We start from the raw sequence: 22,527 nt of genomic DNA, 5'->3' as shown, positions 1-22,527 counted from the left end.
GACGCATGATTGTACTTTGGCTGGAGACATGAGATCCTCGGAAACCTGCGCGCTTCCAGCCCGCACGTCACTGTCCTGACATCAGCACAGAGCTTAAATACCAGCAAATCCGAGTGGTGTAAAACAAAAACAGGCACACCTGTTGTGGTTATGCCGGGATCCGAACACAGTGCTGGAACACAACATACGTTTCACTGCTGTGTGCTTTATGCGTTTATGAGCACAAGATTCCACGCAATGTGATTTTTTTTCCTCTTCATTTTTTTGGAGAAGCATTTTGTTTTTTTCAGAGCGACTTTTCTGAAGGTCACTGAAAGTCCTTCGTGCTTTAATCTTCGTGCATTGTTACTGCTTTTTTGTTTTGTTTAATAATGATCAACCACACTGCCGCGTTTGAAGAACTGGACACAAACGTTTCTGAGCCGTCACAGCTTCTCTCGCTTAACCAGAGCGCTTTCCCTGCGCTTCGGCTCGAGTACAAGTCTCTGATCACTTCAGCCACCATGTTCGCCGTGGGCGTCCTGGGAAACCTCATCGCCATAGTGGTGCTGTGTGTCTCCAAAAAAGAACAGAAGGAAACCACTTTCTACACGCTGGTCTGCGGTATGGCCATCACTGACCTGTTGGGGACGTGCTTCACGAGCCCGGTGGTAATCGCCACGTACGTGTCTAGCCGGTGGCCAGGGGGAGCGCTGCTCTGCCACTTCTTTTCCTTTTCCATGCTTTTCTTCGGCTCCGCCGGCATGTCTATATTGTGCGCTATGGCTGTGGAGCGATACTTGGCCATAAATCACGCGTACTTTTACTCCCAGCACATAGACCGAACCATGGCGCGGTTTGCGCTCCTGGTCACCTACCTGGCGAACATCGTGCTGTGTATTATGCCCAGTTTTGGATTCGGACAGCACGTTAGCCAAATCCCCGGGACTTGGTGCTTTCTCGACTGGAGAGCAATGGATCCGCTGGGAGCTTGCTACTCGTTTCTGTACGGCGGCGTGATGATTATATTGATCGCAGTGACTGTTTTGTGTAACTTGGCGGTGTGCAGGACGTTGGTGGGCATGAACCAGAGGACAGGAATAGTCAGGACTGAGCTGTGTGAGCAGGGGTGCTCCCGTCGACGCTTCCCTCGGCTGCCTTCGGTCACTTCTGCGGCAGAGATCCAAATGTTCTGGCTTATGATCTTGATGACCATCGTATTCCTGGTCTGCTCTATCCCATTAGTGGTAAGGGCAACAGACTATTTGTTTCTATTTGTTCTCTTATGTCTGCACCCAGTGCACATTCAGTTACTGGTCTTAGCTTTATTTGATATCATAACTCAGATATCTTCTGTCATGCTTTTGTCTCACAGGTGCGAATCTTTGTTAACCAACTATATGGCCCATCTTACATTTCTGCTGGGATGAAGCCCGACTATCGCAGCGACCTGTTGGCAGTCCGCTTCGCCTCGTTCAATCCCATATTAGACCCCTGGGTGTACATATTGTGTCGCAAAAACCTGCTATTGAAGGGCTGCGAGAAGCTAAAGAGAACAGTTAACAGGGTCAGGGATGGAGGCGGCGACAACATCGGCTGGGCAGAGGGTCAAAACTCTCCACAGTCTTTAAACAGCAACGATACCAGTTACGCTTCCATACGCACATCCAGCTACAGAAACGACCATCACGGACTCATCCAGAATAAATCTTTTACAGACTTTGCCCTGAGACAAGCGTGGGAGTACGACACGGCCCGTGTCAGCTTTCACCCGTTCAGCGTCGAATCGACCGCGACCCTTGGCTGTGATGACGAGGTGGAGGGTAACTCCAAACAGGAGGCAGCCAAGGCATCTCCAGGGCGCAGCGTAACGCCGCTGCTTCCTGCGCACATAAGGAGAATGGACATCGTTACCTGCACGTTCAGCACACCGAGCTCCTGTGAGTCTGCGAAGTGTCTCTGAGTGAAGTTCACGAACTCCCGACAGCAGTTTTCAAGCACCTCGGCCAAACCGGGGAAGATCTCCGAACTGTGACTTAATCACGTTTGATCGGTTTAAACCGCCAAGTGTCACATCGTGTAAAATAATATCCAGTAACAACTGCAGCAGTAATCAGCACGTCACCATTAACAGCAGGTAACAGTTTTCATATGATTTAACGTGAGCTGAAAACTAGCAAAGTGCTTCAGGTTTGATCCACGTGATCCAGCGCAGCAGTTCAACAGTAGATTGTGAACTGAAGAACCACGTCATTTCCAAAGAATCACAGAGACCAAACATTTACTTCTTCATGCTGCTTAACCTTAAAAAAAAAGTTTAGCCAGAACAGTATGTGGTAGATTTTTTTTTTACCGTAATAAAAGAAATTTCCAAACTTGGAAATTTAAATATTCATACCCCGTGGGTACAAATAAAGTGCGTGTCATTGTCATTTCATGGGTTTAAAACTCTTTAAATATGCGACGCCCTTACATGTGTTGTTGCACTACATTTCTTTTACGGGGGCGGTGTAATTTATTTAGTTATTTATTTTTTCTACATGCTGCCAACTCGCTCAGTGCCATGTAACAGTGCTTCATGATGCAGGTATGGAGGACCACGAATGTCTTTCGTGTTTTAATAACTGCTGTTGTAAAAAGCAAATGTGATCAAATCTTATTTTAAAATAAAGAAGAAAAAAACACTGTTCCCCTCACCTGTGTGAGCTCAGTTGCTTACTGGATGTGTTATTTGGTCTGTGCAGATAAATAAAGGCAGCGAAATCACCGGTTTTGCCTGTTCTGCTCAATAAAGAACAATAAGTTTTTAAAGCAGACATCACCAGCTGGCAGCAGACAGGTGGCAGGACAGCAAGTTCCTCTCGCGTCAAAACGAGCATTGCAGTTCGCTTTAGATTCTAGTCCAGCAGGTGGCGCTACAGGATAATTCATCGGCAAATTAAGTTGTTGTGGTGTTAGTTCACACCAGTAACTGTTGCACAGATAACTGGACAGAATAGTCTGAATAATAGGTGTACTAACATGATGTATATTATAAAAAAAACTTTATTCCCTTAGAGGATAATAACATACAAAAATAAAGGAAGCTTTATAATCATCATAATAATAATAATAATAATAAGGACAGAGCGACATAGTGAGAGTATGAATGAGAACTAAAAATCACCTTCAAGGTCTTGTCGTCTAGATTAGGGATGCACGAGTTCTAAAATTCTGGGTCGGTAACAATTTAACTGATAGCTGGTAAAAAAAAAAAATCAAACAAAGTTATTGCATTGTAAAACATAACTTTCAGTTCACATCTTAGAGCATTTAGTCAGCACAAAATTGCTGGGACTGATAGGACACAAAACATGGCCACTGGTAAGTATGTTACTTGGTCAAAGGCTGATATCAGTCATCAAGGCTGGGGTTATTCTGAAGACACATCGAGAAACTGTCTGAAGTTGAGTGTTTGGCTCACTGGGATTAGTTGTTCATACAATAACCTCAGTATTTAGTGTTTAAAACAGAGCATCCACCAATGTAACAGCAAAGGAAAACCATAATTGATCCTCTTCACTACACACTGTACATACAATGCAGTATGTATTAAAGTTTAAATGACTATTTCCAGCACAAAGGTGACCACAAACACAGATATCTCACCAGACTCAATTATGTTAGATGCTCTCAAAGTAAACAAAATTCAATATTTATCAGTTCTTCCACATTGTTTCAATGTTGGTCCATTTTTGCCCAATATCTGTTAGTCTGGGATGAAAAGTAAATAAGAATTTGACCTCTTGGATATTGTTTTGCTCAATAGAAAAAAATATCAATAACCAGATTTTAGAAATCCAATCTACTTCTGCCTAGAAGAAACTGTTTAGCCAAAGTTTGACTTTCTGTGCTGGGTAAGTGTGAAAATCAGCATCTGGAAAAGAAAAAAATGTTGTACTGTATGCGAGCACAAGTAACTGTCGACATGAAAAGTGAATCTTGGCAATAAATAGATATTATCTACAATAGAGTTCATAAAAACAGCTCTCATATGAAGCCATAATAAATAAATAATAATTTATCCAAAATAAATATACTTTACTTTTATACAGTAATACATGAAGATGCATGGCATCCATCTGGCTGAGTTCACCTGAACATAGAGAAGACACAATGTAATGTCCCTGTCTGTGTGCGGGAAGAGAACGAATCTTGTGGAAACACCTGTTCTCACCGAGCATGAATGGTCTGAATGGAAACAAAGCGTCCTTTAACTGTAAATTTTCTTTACATCGCTTGAGCTTCAGCCTTCAGGTCTCGCCCAAATGAAATCAAACACATGAAGAAGGTCTCTGTGTATAATAACCAGGCTTTAGTATCCTGCATTAATTACCGGTTATTCAGTTAAAAAGAATTCAGTATCAGAGGGAACAGTATCCAGACTGGGCTTCCCTAATGACCTCCCCCTCAGTCTCTTGATTTTGACCTTGGCCCTTAATGTCCAGCTGCGGCCAGCCCACTTCCTTCTCAGCAGGAAATGTATCAGGGAGGCAAACAAGTGGCCTCTTTTTCTTCTTCTTTTCTGTTTCTGTGTGAGACAGTGCCCCCATATGGCCAAATCCTAAACACGGGGCCTCACACACACACAGACACACACACTATCCAGCCAGAGGCTCTTCAGCTTTATCCATCCTGGGCGCTTATCTGTTTGTACTCATCATTCAGCCCATGCACATGCAGCTGGCGGCAGAGAGCGATTGGATGGTTCTCCACGTGGTCTTGGCATCCATGAACGATACTGGCTCGTAGCGGTCGGGGCGGCAGCAGGGGTGGCTGCTGACCTTGCGGGCGGTGCGTCGAGGCAGCGAGCCATTCTCCAGCAGTGCTTTCAGTGCTAGGTCATAGTTTGTTCTTTCGGCCTGGCAGGAGCCTACACAGAACTTAAAAAGGACGATTTCATCCGAATCAAATCCCAGTCCTAGATCCCGAACCCTCATCTCTTTCTTCTCCACACGGCAGTGCCTGCTGCTCTGCTTCGGGTGTCCGTTTCTCCCCTTACCCTTTCTGTTCCTTGTTTCTGTCTCTTCTTCCTTTTCTTTCTTCTTCTTCTTTTTCTTCGATGATCCCTTGGGCTGAGGTTCTGTGGGATCAGAGGAGCGTGGTGATCGTCCTACCCAGCGACTGCTGGGATGGTCATCCACCTCATCCATTACAAAAGGGTCTGAAAGAGAAGGAAAGAAAGGAAATGGTAGGCTGGGAGTGAACACCAGTTTACAGAATTATGAGCAGTGGGGTATATTTCTTAAGTAATCTACAATCTCACGTCTGCATTTTAATATAAAATGACTTCACGTGTAAGTGTATTCAAAGGCCTGAGACACAAAGCAGGCTCAGACTTCTCTCAACCATCTTTCCATTCTAGTACTGCTCAGTAAAGCTTATGTGCTATGACTTATATAGTAAATGGACTGCACATGTATATATAGAGAGAGCTTTTTAGCGTTATCAGTCACTCAAAAACACTTTCCCAAGAGCTTCAGTACCATAAAGAGGGTGCCAAGTAGAGTAAGGGTCACTGTCTTCTTTCTGTTCCTTATCCTCCACCATTTCAGGCAGCGTCACAGGAAGCTGTCTCTCCTCCTGGTTTCCCAGCAGGCCCACAGTGTGGCCTGAGTCTGATCCCACACCAGCACCACCTTTCATATGAGCTCCTTCCACCAGAGGCAGCAAAGCAATGAGCACCCACAGCAGCACCTAAGAAGACAGAGTATGTCAGCTGGTTCTTATTTGATATATATTCTCTTTCAAACACATAAAAAGATTTCCCTAAAATGTGTTATGTATAGTTAATAAAGTCCTCCGCTCTGGTCAGCTGGTTGTTGTGTTTGCAGGGAAAATGTGCCCTCTGGTGGACAAACTATGCAAGGTGAACCCTCATAACATGGTTGAAGGTTCTTCTTCCAGCTGTTATTTACAGTTTAATTTTCATTTGTCAGTCAATATAAATACCGATACCAATAGATTGATAATAATATCAACTTACAGACAATTCGGCTCTAATTGTCAGTACCCTCAGTACCTCTGAAAGTAAACGTCCCACACATTCTCCATAGGGATTTTGAGCCAGAATGTTGAGACTATCCAAAGCAGACCGAAACAATGACTGTGCTCCTGTAAACCACGAATCTGTTTTATCAACCTTATTTCAACAAAAAACATTTTTAATGGTGATGGCGTGGAAAAGAACTACTCTACCCACAATCGTAAAAGTGACATCTCTGCTTGTGGAAGCCGCTGTTACCGTGGAAATGTTTAAACCAGGTGTGGAGAACTCCTGCGGGTTTTAGATCTCACCCTGGGTCAACACACCTGAATCAAACGACTAGTTCATTACCAGGCCTCTGGAGAACTTCAAGAAATGTTGAGGAGGTAATGAAGCCATTTAAATCAGCTGTGTTGGATCAAGGACACATCTAAAACCTGCAGGACACTGGCCATTGAGAGCTGGAGTTTCCCCACCCCTGGTTTAAACCGTGTCAACATCAGGTCACGCAAAACTTCAGAAACAGCGTGAGTGGTGATTTTTTTTAAAAAGGATCAAAACACTGTATAATTTAGATGTGTAGGCTGTACACCATCTATCTTAACCAAATCCCACAGCTTTTCCATTAACATTGAAAATTCTCCTACCCTTCCCTCCCCTCAGGTTAAGAGTTTGGGTGTCATACTTGATAATACTCTTTCATTCCAGTCTCACATTAATTACATAACCCGGTCTGCTTACTTCCATTTACGTAATATTAACCGACTCCGTCCCTTCCTTACTCCCCATGCTGCTGCCATCCTTGTCCATAGTCTTATTACGTCCCGTATTGATTACTGTAATTCCCTCCTATTTGGTCTCCCTAAAAGGTCCCTTCATAAACTCCAACTTCTTCAAAATTCTGCAGCTCGGGTCATAACTTGCACTCCGTTAAGTGCTCATATTACCCCAGTTCTTCAGCAGCTTCACTGGTTGCCCATAGAAGCCAGGATAAATTTTAAAATCTTACTTCTTACATACAAGTGTATCCATAAATCTGCTCCTTCATATTTGTGTGACCTGCTCCATATCACCACTGTTTCCCGCCCTCTCAGATCATCATCTGCTATTCATCTTACTGTTCCGTCCTCACACCTTATCACTATGGGGAACAGAGCTTTCAGTCGCTCTGCTCCTCGGCTCTGGAACTCTCTTCCTCCTGCACTAAGAAATATTGACTCTGGTTGGCATGCATCTATCTATCTATCTATCTAATCTATCTATCTATCTATCTATCTATCTATCTATCTATCTATCTATCTATCTATCTATCTATCTATCTATCTATCTATCTATCTATCTATCTATCTATCTATCTATCTATCTATCTATCTATCTATCTATCTATCTATCTATCTATCTATCTATCTATCTATCTATAACAGTTCTTTAATGTAGATTGTATAAGACATATTAAGACATATTAAGGTAAGTACAGTAGTTTTAAGGTTTCTAAGGCAGCGAGTTTTCAGAGAAGTGTAATTACAAACAAATATCAGTTAACACCAGAGGAATAATTTGCCTAACCACAAAACTCAGCTGACGGGGAGCTTTACAGATATAAAACTGATAAAGATAATAAGATTCTACTCAGAAGAGCTTCTAAAACACACAGGTTTTTAATAAGCCCCTCAAAAGAGCTGCAGCAGCAGCTTTGTCTCAAGCCTGTTTCATCTTCAGTGATATTTAAGTCAAATAACTGTGCTTTATTTCCGCCTTGGATCAAGCTCCGTCCGCTGGCTTATCATTTAGCACCGAAAGCTTCGGTGCTGACAGGGCTTCATGAAAAGCTCATTTCTGAGTCTGGTGGGGATGGATTTCATTAACAATTTATACACACACATAACTCTTCCTCTGGTTTATAGTGGTCTGCACAGTCAAACTGAAAACTTATAAGGTGAGCTTATATGTACAGAGGAGGATTTCATTTAAGTGAGTTTGAAAAAGATGGAGAACAGAAAGGAGGTGAAGAGAAAAACAGGCAGAAGTTGGAGGAGAGGTAAGTATGAGTGTGCTTGCTGCAGACAAACCTTGCCCTTTGCAGAAGTAACGTCTTGTCTATCCGCCCTCCGAATCCTCCATCTGGTCCCACCTGGAAAGAAAGAGAGGGACAGAGGAATTTAAGAACAAGAACAAGGCTTCAACTTTCCTCCTCCTAGAACTCCTTTGAAAAGGATAACATAAACTAAAGGGACAACATGCGGGCGATATGGTGTGTATACATTCACAATTGTCCAGATACTGTAAAAGAAAACAGGCCCATGGGCCCCTGAGCAAGCCGACATGTCACATAAATCACGTCCTCAGTACATGAGGACAATGTTTTGGTTGCTGCTTCAGTAAGAGACTAGTGTATGCTGCCAGTTACTGTGGCTAGTGTTGGCTTGTCTGTTCATACATCCATGCAAACAACCCCAGTCCGGCAACAAAAGCCAGTATCTGCAATTTACTTGTCAAAGGCATTCTTTAGGGTTATTCCTGTGGCAGAGGTACAAGCAGGGGGAACCAGGCATGGCAAGAGCACTTCACGGAGGTCCCAGACAAAAACCACAGAGATGCAGGACAGGTGATAAGAAGTGTCACGGATGCAGATGTTTATATATAGTACGTGCTGTGTGGAGGATTGTGCTGGCTGCGGAGCGCCTGCAACATGAGGTCATCAGGTTAAACTGTGGCCTCCCAAAAGGGGAACTCAAAGAAGATCAGACTATCACAAAGTTGTAGGTGTTTCTACTTTATATTGATTTAGTACTTAAGAAAAACATCTTTAAAATGCTCAACAAAGGCAGCTGGACACCAAAACAGTGGCTCACACTGCTTGGAAGCTTTAAAGGTAACCAGTTCACAGGTTAAGTGAATAATTTGATTGGCTGGTGTTTAGAACATATATATATATATATATATATATATATATTATAATATATATATATATATATATTTAATATAATATATATAATATATATATATATATATATATATATATATATACTATATATATATCATATTCATACACCTCAGCTGCCACTCTGAAAGTCCAGTGGAGCATCTTGGAATCAATTTCTTTGTCCAAATATTAGACCAGAACCCAAATATATCGTGAGCGTTGATTGAGATTGAGTGTTCATCCTTGATCTCAGAAACAGCCATCAACAACACTGTGTAATCACAAGGTCCATTAGTAGCCATTCTGGAGCGTTTGATCATATTACAGGATCTTCGTCAGCAGGTGCCCATTTATCAAGGAATTGTTTATGTTCAAATTTCAGGAACATTTTGTCCACATTAGATAAATGATGATGAATGGAAAAACAAGGAACTATATTAACCTCCTAAGACCCGAACTCTTCCACGACATGAATTTTTAATTTCTCTTTGATATTTGGGCTTATTGGGACCTGATGAATGTAAAAACAAAGAATTACCAGATTTTTTTTAACCTTATTTTTGTTTTTAAGAAAAATAAGCGCCACATATGAGGATATTTGTTTAAAATTTTGATAGAACAGTAGCAGTATAATGTCCTCGTAAGTGGATATCAGGCCCATGTAGAGACAAATTGAGTATTTTAGTCTAAATAACCCAAAATGTGATGTCCACAGGTCCTAGGAGGTTAATTAGCATAAAAAAATGCAGGTATGATTGATTTTTGATTACATTTCAATTAATATTGAGGTTGGATCGAGATTTCTGTATATTCCAAGGCTAGTGTTAAAAACATGAGGTAATTGGGGTTAGAAATATGAGATAATCTGGGTTAGAAATGTGATGTAATCTGGGTTAAAAACATGAGGTAATCAAGGTTAAAAGCATGAGGTAATCAAGGTTAAATGTATGAGGTAATCAGGTGATGCTTAGTCTACAAGATGCCAAATCAGGGATTTTTATTTAAAAGCCTAAAGACCAAACTTTCACTTTTCACTTTCATTTAGTCTTTGCCTTCTTTGTCTCTTTTGTATTTCTGCTTAAATTCATTTTTTCGCTTTGTGACTATTTGTAAATGAAATTTCCCCGCTTGCCTGATAATAAATGAATTACTTCAGCGATGTATGCTTGACTTGTTTAAATGTGACACGAACATGCTTTTTTCTGAAACAGCACTCTGCCCACAATTACCTCCAACATCTTTGAAACCACATCTATCATCTCTGAGAGGCTTTGTGTAACTTTGGCACTGAACTACATACAGCAACACTGCACGCCCACTGTAGCGTATTCCAGCGTGTACCGTTCACGTCTCTATAGATCTCGCCGATATGCAGCGCACCATGTTTATTTAACAGTCACAAAGAAGTTCTGTCTGTGCAGTGAGATGGAAGACTGACAAAAGGTTATGGATCACAGGTCCTGATAAGACCTGTTGGTGCATTTATGCAATCCTGCTTGTTCCAGCTGTGGTGATCCAGTCCAGGCAAAGTGAGGTTACACACACTGAGGGTTGGGCGAGGGAACAAGAGGACATTGAGAGACAAACTGATCGTAACTCAGCCAGAAAAACAGACGCCGCCGCTGCGACATAAAGCCAAAGCGTTCCAACTCCTGGGCTCTGTATCTCCGACTGTCTCTGAGCTGATTTAGAAACTAACAGCAGTGTGAAGTGGGACACGGGGCTGCAGATCCTCACCGAGTCTCTGGAGAGGTGCCATTCTCAACCCCTAATGCCACAGCTGGGAGTGTTTAGCCCTTTTTAGATCAATGAGCTGGGAGTCTACATGGGCCTGTCTGCTGGTTCATTTCACGCCGGCTCTGTGGAGCTGTTTACAGCCCGACGCCTCCAGGCTTTTCAGAGATGGGTGGAGGAGTTGAGGGGTGGAGAGAGGGGTAAATAAGAAAGAGCACACCACTGAAGGTCCTGAAGAGCTGCAGACTGACACAAGCTTGCTGATATATACAGTATATGTGTGTGTGTGTGTTTAGACAGCTAAGCATATGTTTCTTCCTTGTTTGGCTGATTAAAGGCTTTGGTTTGTCCATCAGCCTGCATGTCTGCAGCAAAGAGTTCTTGTCAACTTCCATTTACGTTGTTGCTCGTCGGCGGTGCGGTTGTTGTTCACAGTTAGTTAAGTGGGCAACCTCTCCAGAAGCGAGAGCAACCCATGAAGACAGAGCCAGTTAATACTCGCGGAGCTTACAGGACTGGAGTGCATAGCTACTCCAAATGGTGTTTAAGTGCTTGCACAGGGTGGATGCGGACTGTGTTCAGGGAATATTTATTTAAGATATAAGAAAAGACACCAGCTTCTAGAAAAGAGGACCCAAGTGTAAAACTAACATCAGTTAACTGGACAGAATGCATGCTGAACTGAAGCAGGGAATAATTTGGGATAATTTGGGCCTTCATCTTACGAGCATCAAAACATACAAACCACAAAAGTGATGCAACACAGAAACATGCTTTTCTATTATATAAGAGTGCAATATGGGATTCATTTAGGGGAACACAGCATCTAAATTTTGTTTTTTTAAAAAGCAACTGTATAAGCTTAGTCAGTAAAATGTCTCTCTTTAGATTTCACTTTTCTGTCTGAAAGATAAAAGTTAATATAATATATATTATAAGATAATAAAACCCAAAGAATCATTTAGGCCCTCCTTCATCCTCATTTAAACATATTGTGCAGAATCTGCTGTTCTACTTGCTGAGTCATAATCGGCCTCATTAGTGACATACCTCACACATCTGTCACACATTTGTCTCAAACACTCTTTTTTCCCTGAACTTTTCTGCAGCTATACTGTACATTTGTAAGGCCGTATAAATATTACATTGATTTCCCGTCTATTACTCACCAAGATGTTTTTCTGATCAGTGATCTGTGGGTTCACTGTATACTATTACAGACCTGAGCGTTACTCACAGAGCCTCCATAAACCTCTCACTATTGTGAAGAAAGAAAAAGGCTCCGAGCTCTCTGGTGTTTAGTCTCCCCACAAAACCCAAACGCCGATAATAACTTCCTATTAGAGTCGCTCTCTCTTCTGCTGTGTGAACGCCGGTAAAATGTTCTGACCTCCAGCTTTAACCTGTCACTACCACGGTGCCTGATTGCAGGAGCGAGGAGAAAAACAAGAGTACAGTAAATCACCGCTGGCTCAATAAAAGACACCTGTAAGAGGAGAAAGAGGCTGAACACCAGGAGAGCCGCCTGATCACTACCAGACACCAAGAAATCTGGGGAGGTCCCCTCGAAAAGGTAGCATAATATCAGCTTGTGCCCCAAAGCTCCACAGATATATGCATCTAACCAGCGTGAACTTTACTTTAATCTTGCTTGTAACATGCTGTTGACAGGATTTTCAGGGTTTTTTTTTCATTAATCTGCACAAAACAAAACACTCCAGGGCGTTAAACAGTAAAAACTTGTGTGTTCTGGGACAAATTTGTAATTTGGGGCTACGGCTTAAACTCAGACATTAACGTGCCATTCTCCTGACTCTCACCCTCTACCCTTTGTTTCTCATTTTCACCCTTCTTATTAAAAGTTCACGCACATTAAATGTATTTTGCTCTTGATAAGTGTCCTTTCTTCCCCTTTACGACTAAACCAATTTCACTCTTCAGCGGTTAACGACAGCATGTTTAAACTATGTGAGGGGGCCATGAAGTCAAAAGGAGAAAAGGCTAGGAGGAGGAGGAAGAGGAGGAGGAGCGATAAGGAGAATGAGATAATAATGAACAAACGAGTAAGGAGAATTAAAAATAGACAATGGGTTACTTTCCAGGGGAATGAAAAATGAGAAAAAGATAATTGAACCACTGAATGGGAGAGGTCTGAAAGCAAAGATAAGCGCGAACACAAGGAAGGCAAGGGAATGACAAAATGAGAGTGCAGAAAGGGAGCGCAGACTGAAGCCCGGTCAGCCTGTAATCCCATAATCCCTGGCAGGCAGGCAGGATGTAATTGCTCGTTAGTGCCAGTTTCCACTCCTTGGCCTGTCACTGCTGGAAAACCACAGAACGGCGCTAAAATGAGAAACAGATAGCAGGTCCCATGCCTCGGTTCAGATAGGTCCCCCGAAACACACACATGTGTGCACGTACAGTCTCTCCGCCTGTTGGTCTTTTCTTGTAATCCTTTCCCTGCCACAGAAACACGAACTATTTTTGTTAATTTTTCACAGTTCCCACACACGCACACATACTTGAGGCCACACAGAGGAGGCCGGGATAATCAGAGGTGTGGACACCGCAGTGCCTGGAAGAGGATGGTGAGGAGTGAATCCGTATGACCTCACCACATGTCTTCATCTTTATAACTGAGCGACAACATCTGAGCCCGTAGGTGTCCGACAGTCTTTCACACAGGTAACAGCTTTCAGATATGGGCGGCACAGTGGTTTAGCACCGTCACTTCACAGCTAGAAGATCCTGGGTTTGAATCTGCAGGTTGGAGTTTGTATGTTCTCCCTGTGCCTGCTTCCTCCAGCATCTTTTGGGTTAATTTATGATTCTAAATTGGCTGCATGTGTGACTGCGAGTGTGAATGTTTGTCTCTCCATGGTAGCCCTTCAGCAGACGGGCTACCTGTACCAGGGTGTACTCTGCATTACATAGGTTCCAGCTCTCTGCAACCCTGAGCTGGACAAACAGAAGAAAATGGACGGTTTAGAGTCTATTGTTATTTAATGAAATGATTTGATATACTTAAAAAGAGTAGCCTTTGGTGTATGTATGATTTCTGCAGCCCCAGCGACCAATCGGCTGCTATAGACAGTTTCTAATTTCAGTCCACCAGTAATTTTCTTTGATAGTTGATAGGCCTGCTTCCTACATTCATCACGTGGACATAAGTCTTATCACATTATGTGTAAACAGGCAGCTGTTTGCTTACATATTTGCCACATGAACTTAAGAGATACTGCTAGAAGGAGCTTTAATCTGGATCGAAAAGTAAAGAATGGAAAAGAAAATGCTTTATTCGAGCAGTTAAACACCACAACCTGGACCTCATTAGACGTACCTATTGGAGTTAAACTTATTGGCTGCCTAATAGTAAACCTGAGTGATAAGTGATTTACTTCACTGACCCTGCAGCTTTCTCTGAGGCGAGGAAACTCCAGAGGAAAAAAAAGTGTTTAATGGTTTCTTGGTGGGATAAGTGGGATGAAGCACTTTTCATGGGGAGCAATGTGTTTGAAGTGGAAGAGTTCTAGATTAACGCCCTCACACATTTAGGGTCAGGTTGCCAGAAAGAGTTATGGCAGACTGTCAAAGTGCTGGGATCATTGGGTCACAACAAGCACGGTAAAATGCATTTTTCTGCGGGTCATAAAAGTGTCATCCATGACCAGCGCGCTCACCTTGAGCGGCAGCCCTGATGACTTTATTGCAACTGAGTTAGAGAGAGAGAGAGAGAACGCTGTCGTCGTTTGAATGGCCAAAGCCACCTGACTCCACGAATGGAAACATGTTCTCAATGAAGCAGAAAGCTGAGGCTGTAACAGAGCCAACGGAGAGGAAATTATCAGACGTATTGTATGACTAAGCAAGTAAAAATGTAAAGTGACCACATTGCAGTGGTGTGAAATTTCAGAAATGCAAATCAGACTCTTCCATTTGTTTTTACATGTCTTGCATGCCTTATATGGACCTTACTAATTACACCTTCTTTGAGAAATTCGTCATACAATGGGCGTTTGATGTTTCTGTTGATTGTATGTTTGCATAAATCTGTCAGTTACATTTCATTATGAGGGAAAAAAAGCACATTGATTTTTTAAACTGGTTTAAAGCCTCCAAGAGCCAGAAGTATAGTAATACCTACTGAGGTGTTAGGAAAAAAACAACAAAAAGAAAAAAACCCAATAATTTTATTATGTATCATCAGTGTTTGCAGATATCTGTATGTGCTGCAAAAAGGCTCTGAGATATGAGGTTTTGATCCATTATCATCTGCTGCTGCACATGTCCCAGTCTATGAATTATGGCGAATGTTGTCACATCCTACACTACTCAATATTTTTGTAGTGAAAAGGGATCAGACGTCAGCATGTGATGTGTAAAGGGTTCATTCGCAGTGACGAACCTTCAGAAAATGATCTGAAGGCTCGATAGTTCAGCTAAGCAACAGAGAGGTTATTTTAGCTTTTTTAAGCTAACTGCACTCAATAAAGCTTTTCATTTGCAAGTGGCGGGAACATGTCCAGCATTCACTCTTACTTTAGTTCAGTTTTGTTCTCATCATCTGAAGGAAATGTCTGCTACTTTAGAAGCTAACTGTTTCAATGAATTCACCCTCTAGTTGCTAACTTTGCAGGACACAAACACAACTGAATCAATGCTAATGTTTCTCCAAATCTGTTGAGTATCGGGGCAACTGCTTTGTCGTTCACACAACTGGTTTCCCAGTCAGCCCAAAATAATCAATAATAGAGTAATTCAAAATCTATGTGATTTTTTCTGATAGCTTGTGTTTGACACTGCTTGTATCTGTTGCTAAATTTTAGATGTTAAAGTGGCGAATACCTTGCTAAAATTAGCAGGAGAGCTAGAAAAACACAAGCTTTCAGTAGGTTTCCGGTATAATGAGCATATAAACCTTCTAGATTTTTCCACATCAGCTGGAATTTAGTACCACCGCCTCTAGACAAGATTAAGTGTGCAGGGTCACTGGAAAGTTTAGCTATAGTGTAGTTATCGCTAATTATCCACACAGAATCCCACAATGCATCAGACCTGTAAGCGTCTCGTGACCCGATCAGGTAAATTAGACGGGACACCACCTTTCTCTGCGCACCGCCTGCTTTCCCATGAGTTAAAGACAGCAACAGCTGATGCGACACATCTGTGTCCTCACCGTCTCGCTTCCCTTCACTTTGCTTCTCACTAAAGCTGCTTCCCAGTGTCCCTGACCCTAATAACCCAAATTCCTGCCTGATTAAGTTGGTTTTAAAAGGAAGCCACACAGAGAGCCGTTGGTTGAGCCTCACCTTAAATGGGAACACATTTTAGCTATGCTGGAGCGATGATCGGAGGATAGGATTTCACTTTCCGGTGTTTGTGAGGACGGCAGCGCTTAAAAGGCCGCAGAAAGGACAGTGGGGGAGAACACAGAGGGATGGACAGGAATAGATAGAAAACACACATGCACATGCACACATGCATTTGTCATAAACTCCCCCCCCCCCGCCAAAACACTGTAAAGCTTATATTTCCAGGAAAAACTGGCAGTGCAGTGCAAATCACACACAAATGCACACACCCACACTGAAATTTCTTCTCCTACAATCCCCCCCCCTCTCCTGCACCCTTGCAACCTTTTCTTGTTCCAATCTCATGTTGTTATTTCTTCAAATTAAGCCCACACTGTGCCTGAGAATAGCTCTCAGAGAAGTGGTTATAAGTGACACACACTCCCTCTCTTTCTCTCTCTCTCTCTCTCTCTCTCACATACACACGCATGTGCGCGCGCACACACACACACACACACACACACACACACACACACGCAGGTCATTATTAGTGTGACTTGGGTCTGGTTGAACCAGCGCTCTCCAAAGTGTTTCCGTGTCACCCTCTCCCACCCCAGACAGGCTGGCTCTAATGACCTGGCCTGATAGTTCAAAGCGGCCCTCAGACGCTATGATTAATGAATCTGACCTGCTAATTTCAGAAGAATACAGCTTATTGTATCAAAAAGCGCTCTCAGAGACACAAACATGGCGCTGGGCTAGTTAACATTCTTCAGTATTCGGAGAAAAAGTTGTTTTAAGAGGAAGATTTTACGATAAGCACAAAGGTTAAGCTTTATGTTTCATCAGCGGCTCCAAACATATTAACTTTTGCTTTGTTCTAAATAATTTAAAGTGTTTGAACTTAAAAAAAAAGCCAAAGTGCTCAACAACAAGAAAACAATCCAAGATCACAGAAAGGAGTAATTCCCCCTGTGTAGTTACACGAGATTGTCCAGCGCTACAAAAGCAGGGACACAGAAAACAGAAGTAGCATGGGAAGCATTTGTCTGAAGGAATACATCTAACAAATTGAAATTCCTTTATGTCAGATCATGCCTCCTTCAATTTGCCCTGAAGGAATCACTGTGGTTCGCTGCGTACTCTAAGCACTTCCAGATTGAAGTTGCCCTGTGGCACCTCACGTTGCATAATCAATCTCTCTCCCTGCGCTCTCTCCATTAGTGCTGGGACAAAACAGCCAGAGTAACGTTACACACACCGAAGCAGAGGCGCAGACGAAGACAAGCCTCCCTGCGCAGAGCACGCATCCATCTTTTACTGACGGGTGTCCATTAATCTGGAAAGATTGTGGTCTGGTGTATTGCTTGAATGTTGCACTGCATCAGTATTGCTGTGAAATGAATCATATGCTTTAATCTGAAGTCAGTCAGATTAATGTGCTCAGTGAACAATGAGTAGGTTTCACTGTTTGTGATGGAAATCAGCTTTTCTATTCTTAAAAGCACAAGGCTTTATCTGCTTTTTAATCTCTCGTGTTGTCAATATGACTAATCCAGGAAATATACAGCCACACATTATCAGACGATTAGGCATAAAGGGTATTTGGTCACACTTTAATTACTTTGTGATCACGTTTCTTTTTAAATTCCCACGACAGACGTGCAACGTGAGTTCTTATTTGGAGACACTTTTTAACCTTCGACTTGAAGGCATACAAAAAATTCGGATCATCTGATAGGTCAGTGGCTTGGTGAGTAAACTTTACTGATTAATTATTAATATTATCATTCTTTTAATTTTCACCAATTCGATCATTAATTTGATAACAAACAGTGTTACGTCATCCTCATGATGCCATTCTGAAGGTTAAACAAGAGTTCCGTTTTCTATCAGTCGTTCTAATCTGAGCAGCTCGATTTAAAGCACACATGCTGTAATGAAAGATTTATTTTCAAACAAAATGAACCTATGAGAAGCAGGATGTTCAGAATAACCTCTGTGCTCTGATGGATGCTGTTCTAATGATCAATATTTAGTAAATATTATTTATTTGGACTGAATTGTCGAGTTCTCATCTGCTTTAAAGTTAACAGGTTTTGCCTGGTGAGACAGATGTGTGATGTTAAAATTGTCAATATGATCAGTTTATAAGATTTATGGTTACTTTGATTAAAGTCCCCCCGTAAAACAACTCTGCTCCAAACTTTGTGGGACTTTTTGCTTTTTTTAAACCTCCAGAAGTGACTGAATGTTCCCCCTACCTTCTGCTGTTTTCCTCACTTCATTCCACTTGATTGTCAGCAGAAGCAGAGGTTATGTTTTTTTTGGCAAATCTGAGAGATGCAATCTTGCTTTAAAGGAAAAAAAAAGATATGAGTGTTTTTATCCTCAATATGTCCCAGAATATTAAATTAAACACACCGCGTAATAACTGAGGTATCAGGCCCTGCGGATGAAGGCTTAGTGAGTAATAAAACCAGAGGGGAAGACAAATAGTGTCACAGCGGATCCAAGTCTATCAACGAGGATGCTTTTATTTAAATTAACTCGTGTTTTAGTTTTGATTATAAGTGTTTAAGTGGCTCCTCTGCGACCCCGGCTGGCGTCAGATTAAGAAAGAGTTAACACCGTAACACCAACAAACGGCACGCTAACTCTTGCAAAGCCACATGCCAGTTAAAACAAGCCAGACCACACATCAGCAGGCTGCTGGAAAAGAGAGCATGCCGGCCGGCTGTACCTGACCCTCAGCGGGGCCACTGACCCCCATGACCTTTGACTGGAGGAAGTGAAAGCTGTGGCAGCGTGACGGGTGAGTGTGAGATGCCTGAAGCCGAGGCCATACCCTCAGGTTCCTCCTGAGAACAAACTGGAGATTTTAAAACAATCCAGAGTAAAGTAAAAACAAGGCCGCTTCAATGGCATGACAAGTTTTCACAGGCTTTACAGAAATTCAGCGGGCGACGCCTGCTGGGGACGTGCGACAAGTCTCAGGTGATGCCAAAGCGCCTGGACACACAGAGATTCATCGAGAAAAATCGAGAAAACACTGCTGACTCTCTCAGTGGCTCTGAACATCAGAGGCCTGCCTCCCTCCAAATGGGCCTCATCAGCGTGTGTGAGTGTGTGTGAGAGAGACATTGTATGTATATGACTGTGTGAGTCACGGGGTCATTGAGTCAGAGTGTAAGCATGAAAGTTCATGTACAAATGTGTGAGTCAGTTAGCCATAATCACGTTTTTGAGCAGACAAATCTTGACATTTCAGGAGGGAAATCACCGGATGCTGAAAGTCTGAATGCAAGGAACGAGAAGAATACAGATTAAAGTTGAAATAGATCCCGAAACAGTAACACAGCGGTAAAGCCAGAGTGATCAACACAAAATACCCTGAATGTCACAACACCTGAAGCTTAAAGACTTCATCTGGCCATGATCCCCTCAAAGCCTCTGGAAAGGAGGAGAACACACGCAGCTGTAAGTCTCTCTCTCTCTCTCTGTTTCTCTCTCTGTATGTGTGTAATCGGCACTTTGATATTTAGATTTGCAGCCCACCGCAGAAGGGATCACACTGGAGGACTTCTGACTGCCACTGTCCTCTCTTTGAGAATACACACACACCTATAAAACCACAGTACCTTTGATTTATATTTTTCCGCAGTTCCGAGGCCCCCCTTCCCCTTCTGGCACCTTGTAAACACTTCTGACTATAACTCATATAACTTAACTTTATAAGCACCACAGGAACAAACACATCCACTACCCTCCTACGAGACTGCGTTTCATTAATGCCCTCCCAATAAACAGTGAATGAAGCCCAGCTCTGAATCCAGGTCACAGTGATCCTAAGAGTCAGAGGAGTCCAAAGCAGCTGGCAGGTGCGTGCGGGGAGGTTTGAGAGCGGCTGAAGTGAAAGCAAATCAAACATCAAACGATCATTTCAGTGTTGTCACAGCAAACACGAAGACAAGAGGCCCCGGTCTGCTTTTACAGCAAGCATAAAGATATTAGCACCATCACTCTAAACCGCTGTGACAAAGTCTTAAATCACTTCTCGAGCAACTTTGCACGGACCCTGAATGGCGCCTTACCAGCTGTCCTGCGCGCGTCCTGCTCCGCACCGCAGAGGACAGGGAAGCCGCTTCTTCTTCTTCTCCTTCTTCCGCGCTGGGTGCAGCAGCTCATGTTTTTGGCAATCCATACGCTACGATGCGTCATGTTTTGTAACGTGCTGTCACGGCTTGCAAATGTTCAGAGCAGACCGTCTGCTCCGGTGCTGAAGCAGACATAAAGAATCCATCTAAAAACGTCTCAGCTTCAAGGCAAGAAGCGCCTCCTCCTCCTTTATGTGGGGCCAAAATGCTTTTTTTTCTATGGCCGGAGTCCTTCTTGTAGAGCCTCAGCACCCTGAACAAGAACAGAGACAGTGGATGGTAAATACACAGTAATAACCAGTGAGTTAAGTTAGTTCATTGTGTTTTATATGGCTCTCAAGTCTGACTGAACTATGAATTAAATATAACCAAAGGATGGGGCAGTTTCCCATCTTTTTGTTACCATTATTTTGTTACTCTGTATTATTTGTGATGAAAAAAAAAAACCCAACATTTTTTAAACTTCAAGATATTTGTTTCTACAAGCCCTCTCAAAAATATCTGAAGCTGTCTAAAGGAAACGATATTCTGGTCTGAAATACGAGACCGAATGACTTGTCAAGAAAGACATTTTGCAGGCGGTTACATCTACCCAGGACGAAGAAAATAAAACTCTACAGCTAACTGGTGTTGGCAGGTTACTGCCTATATAAAATCTAATTAGCGGGGAGTTTGTTTGCGGTGACACAAACAATTCAACACGGAGAAAGAGAAAGCGAGGAGAGTCGGTCAAACAGTCAGAAGTGCAAGAAATGTTTGCCCTCAATCTGCTTCTTGTACTACGTCTCCGCTGACACGTCAAACCAGCGTTTAATGAAAAGAAGCCAGTTTTTCCAGGCATGACTCTCCGCTTCTTACCTCTAGTAACCTGTTCGGTCTTGTCTCCAAACAGCTCTTATGGTTAATGACTAAATAAGTTTTCAAAGCACGATTTGCGTCTCTTTTACGACAAAACGTCCGGGAATAGACTGTGCGGTCACGGTTTGGTTAAAAAAATCACATGGAAAGCCCTTTTGTCTTCTTTTTGTGGATCTGTTGGCTTGATTGATTTGATTTGATTTGAAATGTGAAGTTAAAACGGAGAAAACCTCTCCTCTGTCGGTCAAAATAAAAAGAAAAAAGTCCATGCGTCACGCATTTACGCAGCGTCTCCAAAAAGCGCATATCTTGTTTTTTCTCTTGGTAAAAGCTCTTCTACTCTGGACTCAGGTATCCATTTATCAGAGCTGTGTCCTCTCCACAAATGTACTACGCGGCTACTTTACAATGTCTACAATAGGCTGCTGGACTGGAGGCTATGCGTAAAAACAGCGCGCCGCTCCCCCTGTCAGAGACTTTGTGAAACTGGAGCGCAGTGGCGGCTGCACAAAGTGCTCTGAGTTTTGTTCCTCATCTGCATGGCTCAGATGTCTTTTTGTTCCTGCGCTGGGAGCAGGGAGGGAGGGAGGGAGAGTTGGGGAGACTGTCATATGGGATGGATACGGAGCGTTTCTAGAAAACTGTTCCAGTGGAAGATTCTTGGCCTTCATTGTTTACACACCGGGACTGATAAATGTCGAGAATTTCAGTATATCCCACGTGAATGCGCACACTGAGACATGCATAGGTGAGTTGTGATCCATTTGGGACCCCAAATGACGGTCGGCCCGAAAGACTTTGGCCCTGCACTATTTCTGCATCCCTTGTTGGGTCCTTTCCCTGACCCTTTGTGCCTCTGTAGTCTTCTGTCATCTTTCCATGCACACATGCACCCACGGGACGTCATTATGTACACACACTCACTCATGCCCTCAGATGTTAAATGTCCTACCCTGGCCTGGGCTTGTTATTTGAAGGATGGGCATGTGACAGTCCCCAGACCCCTGATCACTGCAATCCAAATCAAGCACCTTTCCCACTCCTTCTCCATCCTATAGGGTTTATCCCATTCTTCTCTGTTACCCCACTCCACCCACCCACCCACATTCACACGAAAAGGCCCTCAAGCAGAGGCACTCCCTGCAGGGCAAACACTGAGGCCCGCTGAGCACAAAGACTGGGTAAATAGCTGTCCTCTGCAGGCCCACTCTGCTGAGGCAGAGACAAATGCAGGGAGGTTCCCTGGTCTATGCCAAAGTACTATTAATAGTAGCAACCAACAAGGCAACAAAGCGCACAGCTGAGGTGCCTGACATGCAGGAATGTACCATCAGATAAGAAAGATGAGCTCAGCAACAACAGGAGAAAAGGTAGACCCGCCAGGATCATAAAATTCTGGAATATTTGGGACTTACTGATGAATCAAAGATGTCAAAACAAGTGTTTAGAGATGTCAAAACTGAACTTTGTTTGATTCCTTCAATATGCCTGAAGCAGTTTTCACACATATCATCTCTATCTGCCAAATTATGTAAGTTTCCCTCCTTGGTAGAGCCAGGC

The 22,527-nt window shown here is 42.8% G+C and overlaps 2 protein-coding genes across 3 annotated transcripts; one reads left to right on the top strand and one right to left on the bottom strand.

Annotated features, from left to right (window-relative positions):
* The first annotated feature begins 138 nt into the window (after window positions 1–138).
* LOC121815667 (prostaglandin E2 receptor EP4 subtype-like) lies at window positions 139–2,686 on the top strand. Its single transcript, XM_042227533.1, has 2 exons — window positions 139–1,226; window positions 1,355–2,686. Exons 1-2 carry the CDS (start codon window positions 372–374, stop codon window positions 1,940–1,942), a joined length of 1,443 nt encoding a protein of 480 aa, XP_042083467.1. The 5' UTR covers window positions 139–371; the 3' UTR covers window positions 1,943–2,686.
* A 46-nt stretch (window positions 2,687–2,732) lies between these two features.
* LOC102303690 (artemin) lies at window positions 2,733–21,468 on the bottom strand. 2 transcript variants are annotated; one of them, XM_005939332.2, is made up of 5 exons: window positions 20,968–21,468; window positions 20,047–20,362; window positions 8,074–8,135; window positions 5,505–5,715; window positions 2,733–5,182 (listed from the first exon to the last, which is right to left on the bottom strand). In XM_005939332.2, exons 2-5 carry the CDS (start codon window positions 20,171–20,173, stop codon window positions 4,683–4,685), a joined length of 900 nt encoding a protein of 299 aa, XP_005939394.1. In that variant the 5' UTR covers window positions 20,174–20,362; window positions 20,968–21,468; the 3' UTR covers window positions 2,733–4,682. The 2 variants fall into 2 exon arrangements, with proteins under 2 accessions (XP_005939394.1, XP_042083468.1); XM_042227534.1 differs by having other exon boundaries at window positions 20,047–21,468.
* Window positions 21,469–22,527: the final 1,059 nt, after the last annotated feature.

Source organism: Haplochromis burtoni, unplaced genomic scaffold, assembly GCF_018398535.1.
Source record: "Haplochromis burtoni strain Fernald_Lab_line unplaced genomic scaffold, NCSU_Asbu1 Contig_266, whole genome shotgun sequence".
NCBI classification, from domain to species: Eukaryota; Metazoa; Chordata; class Actinopteri; order Cichliformes; family Cichlidae; genus Haplochromis; species Haplochromis burtoni.
This window is presented reverse-complemented; position numbering and strand designations above follow the sequence as displayed.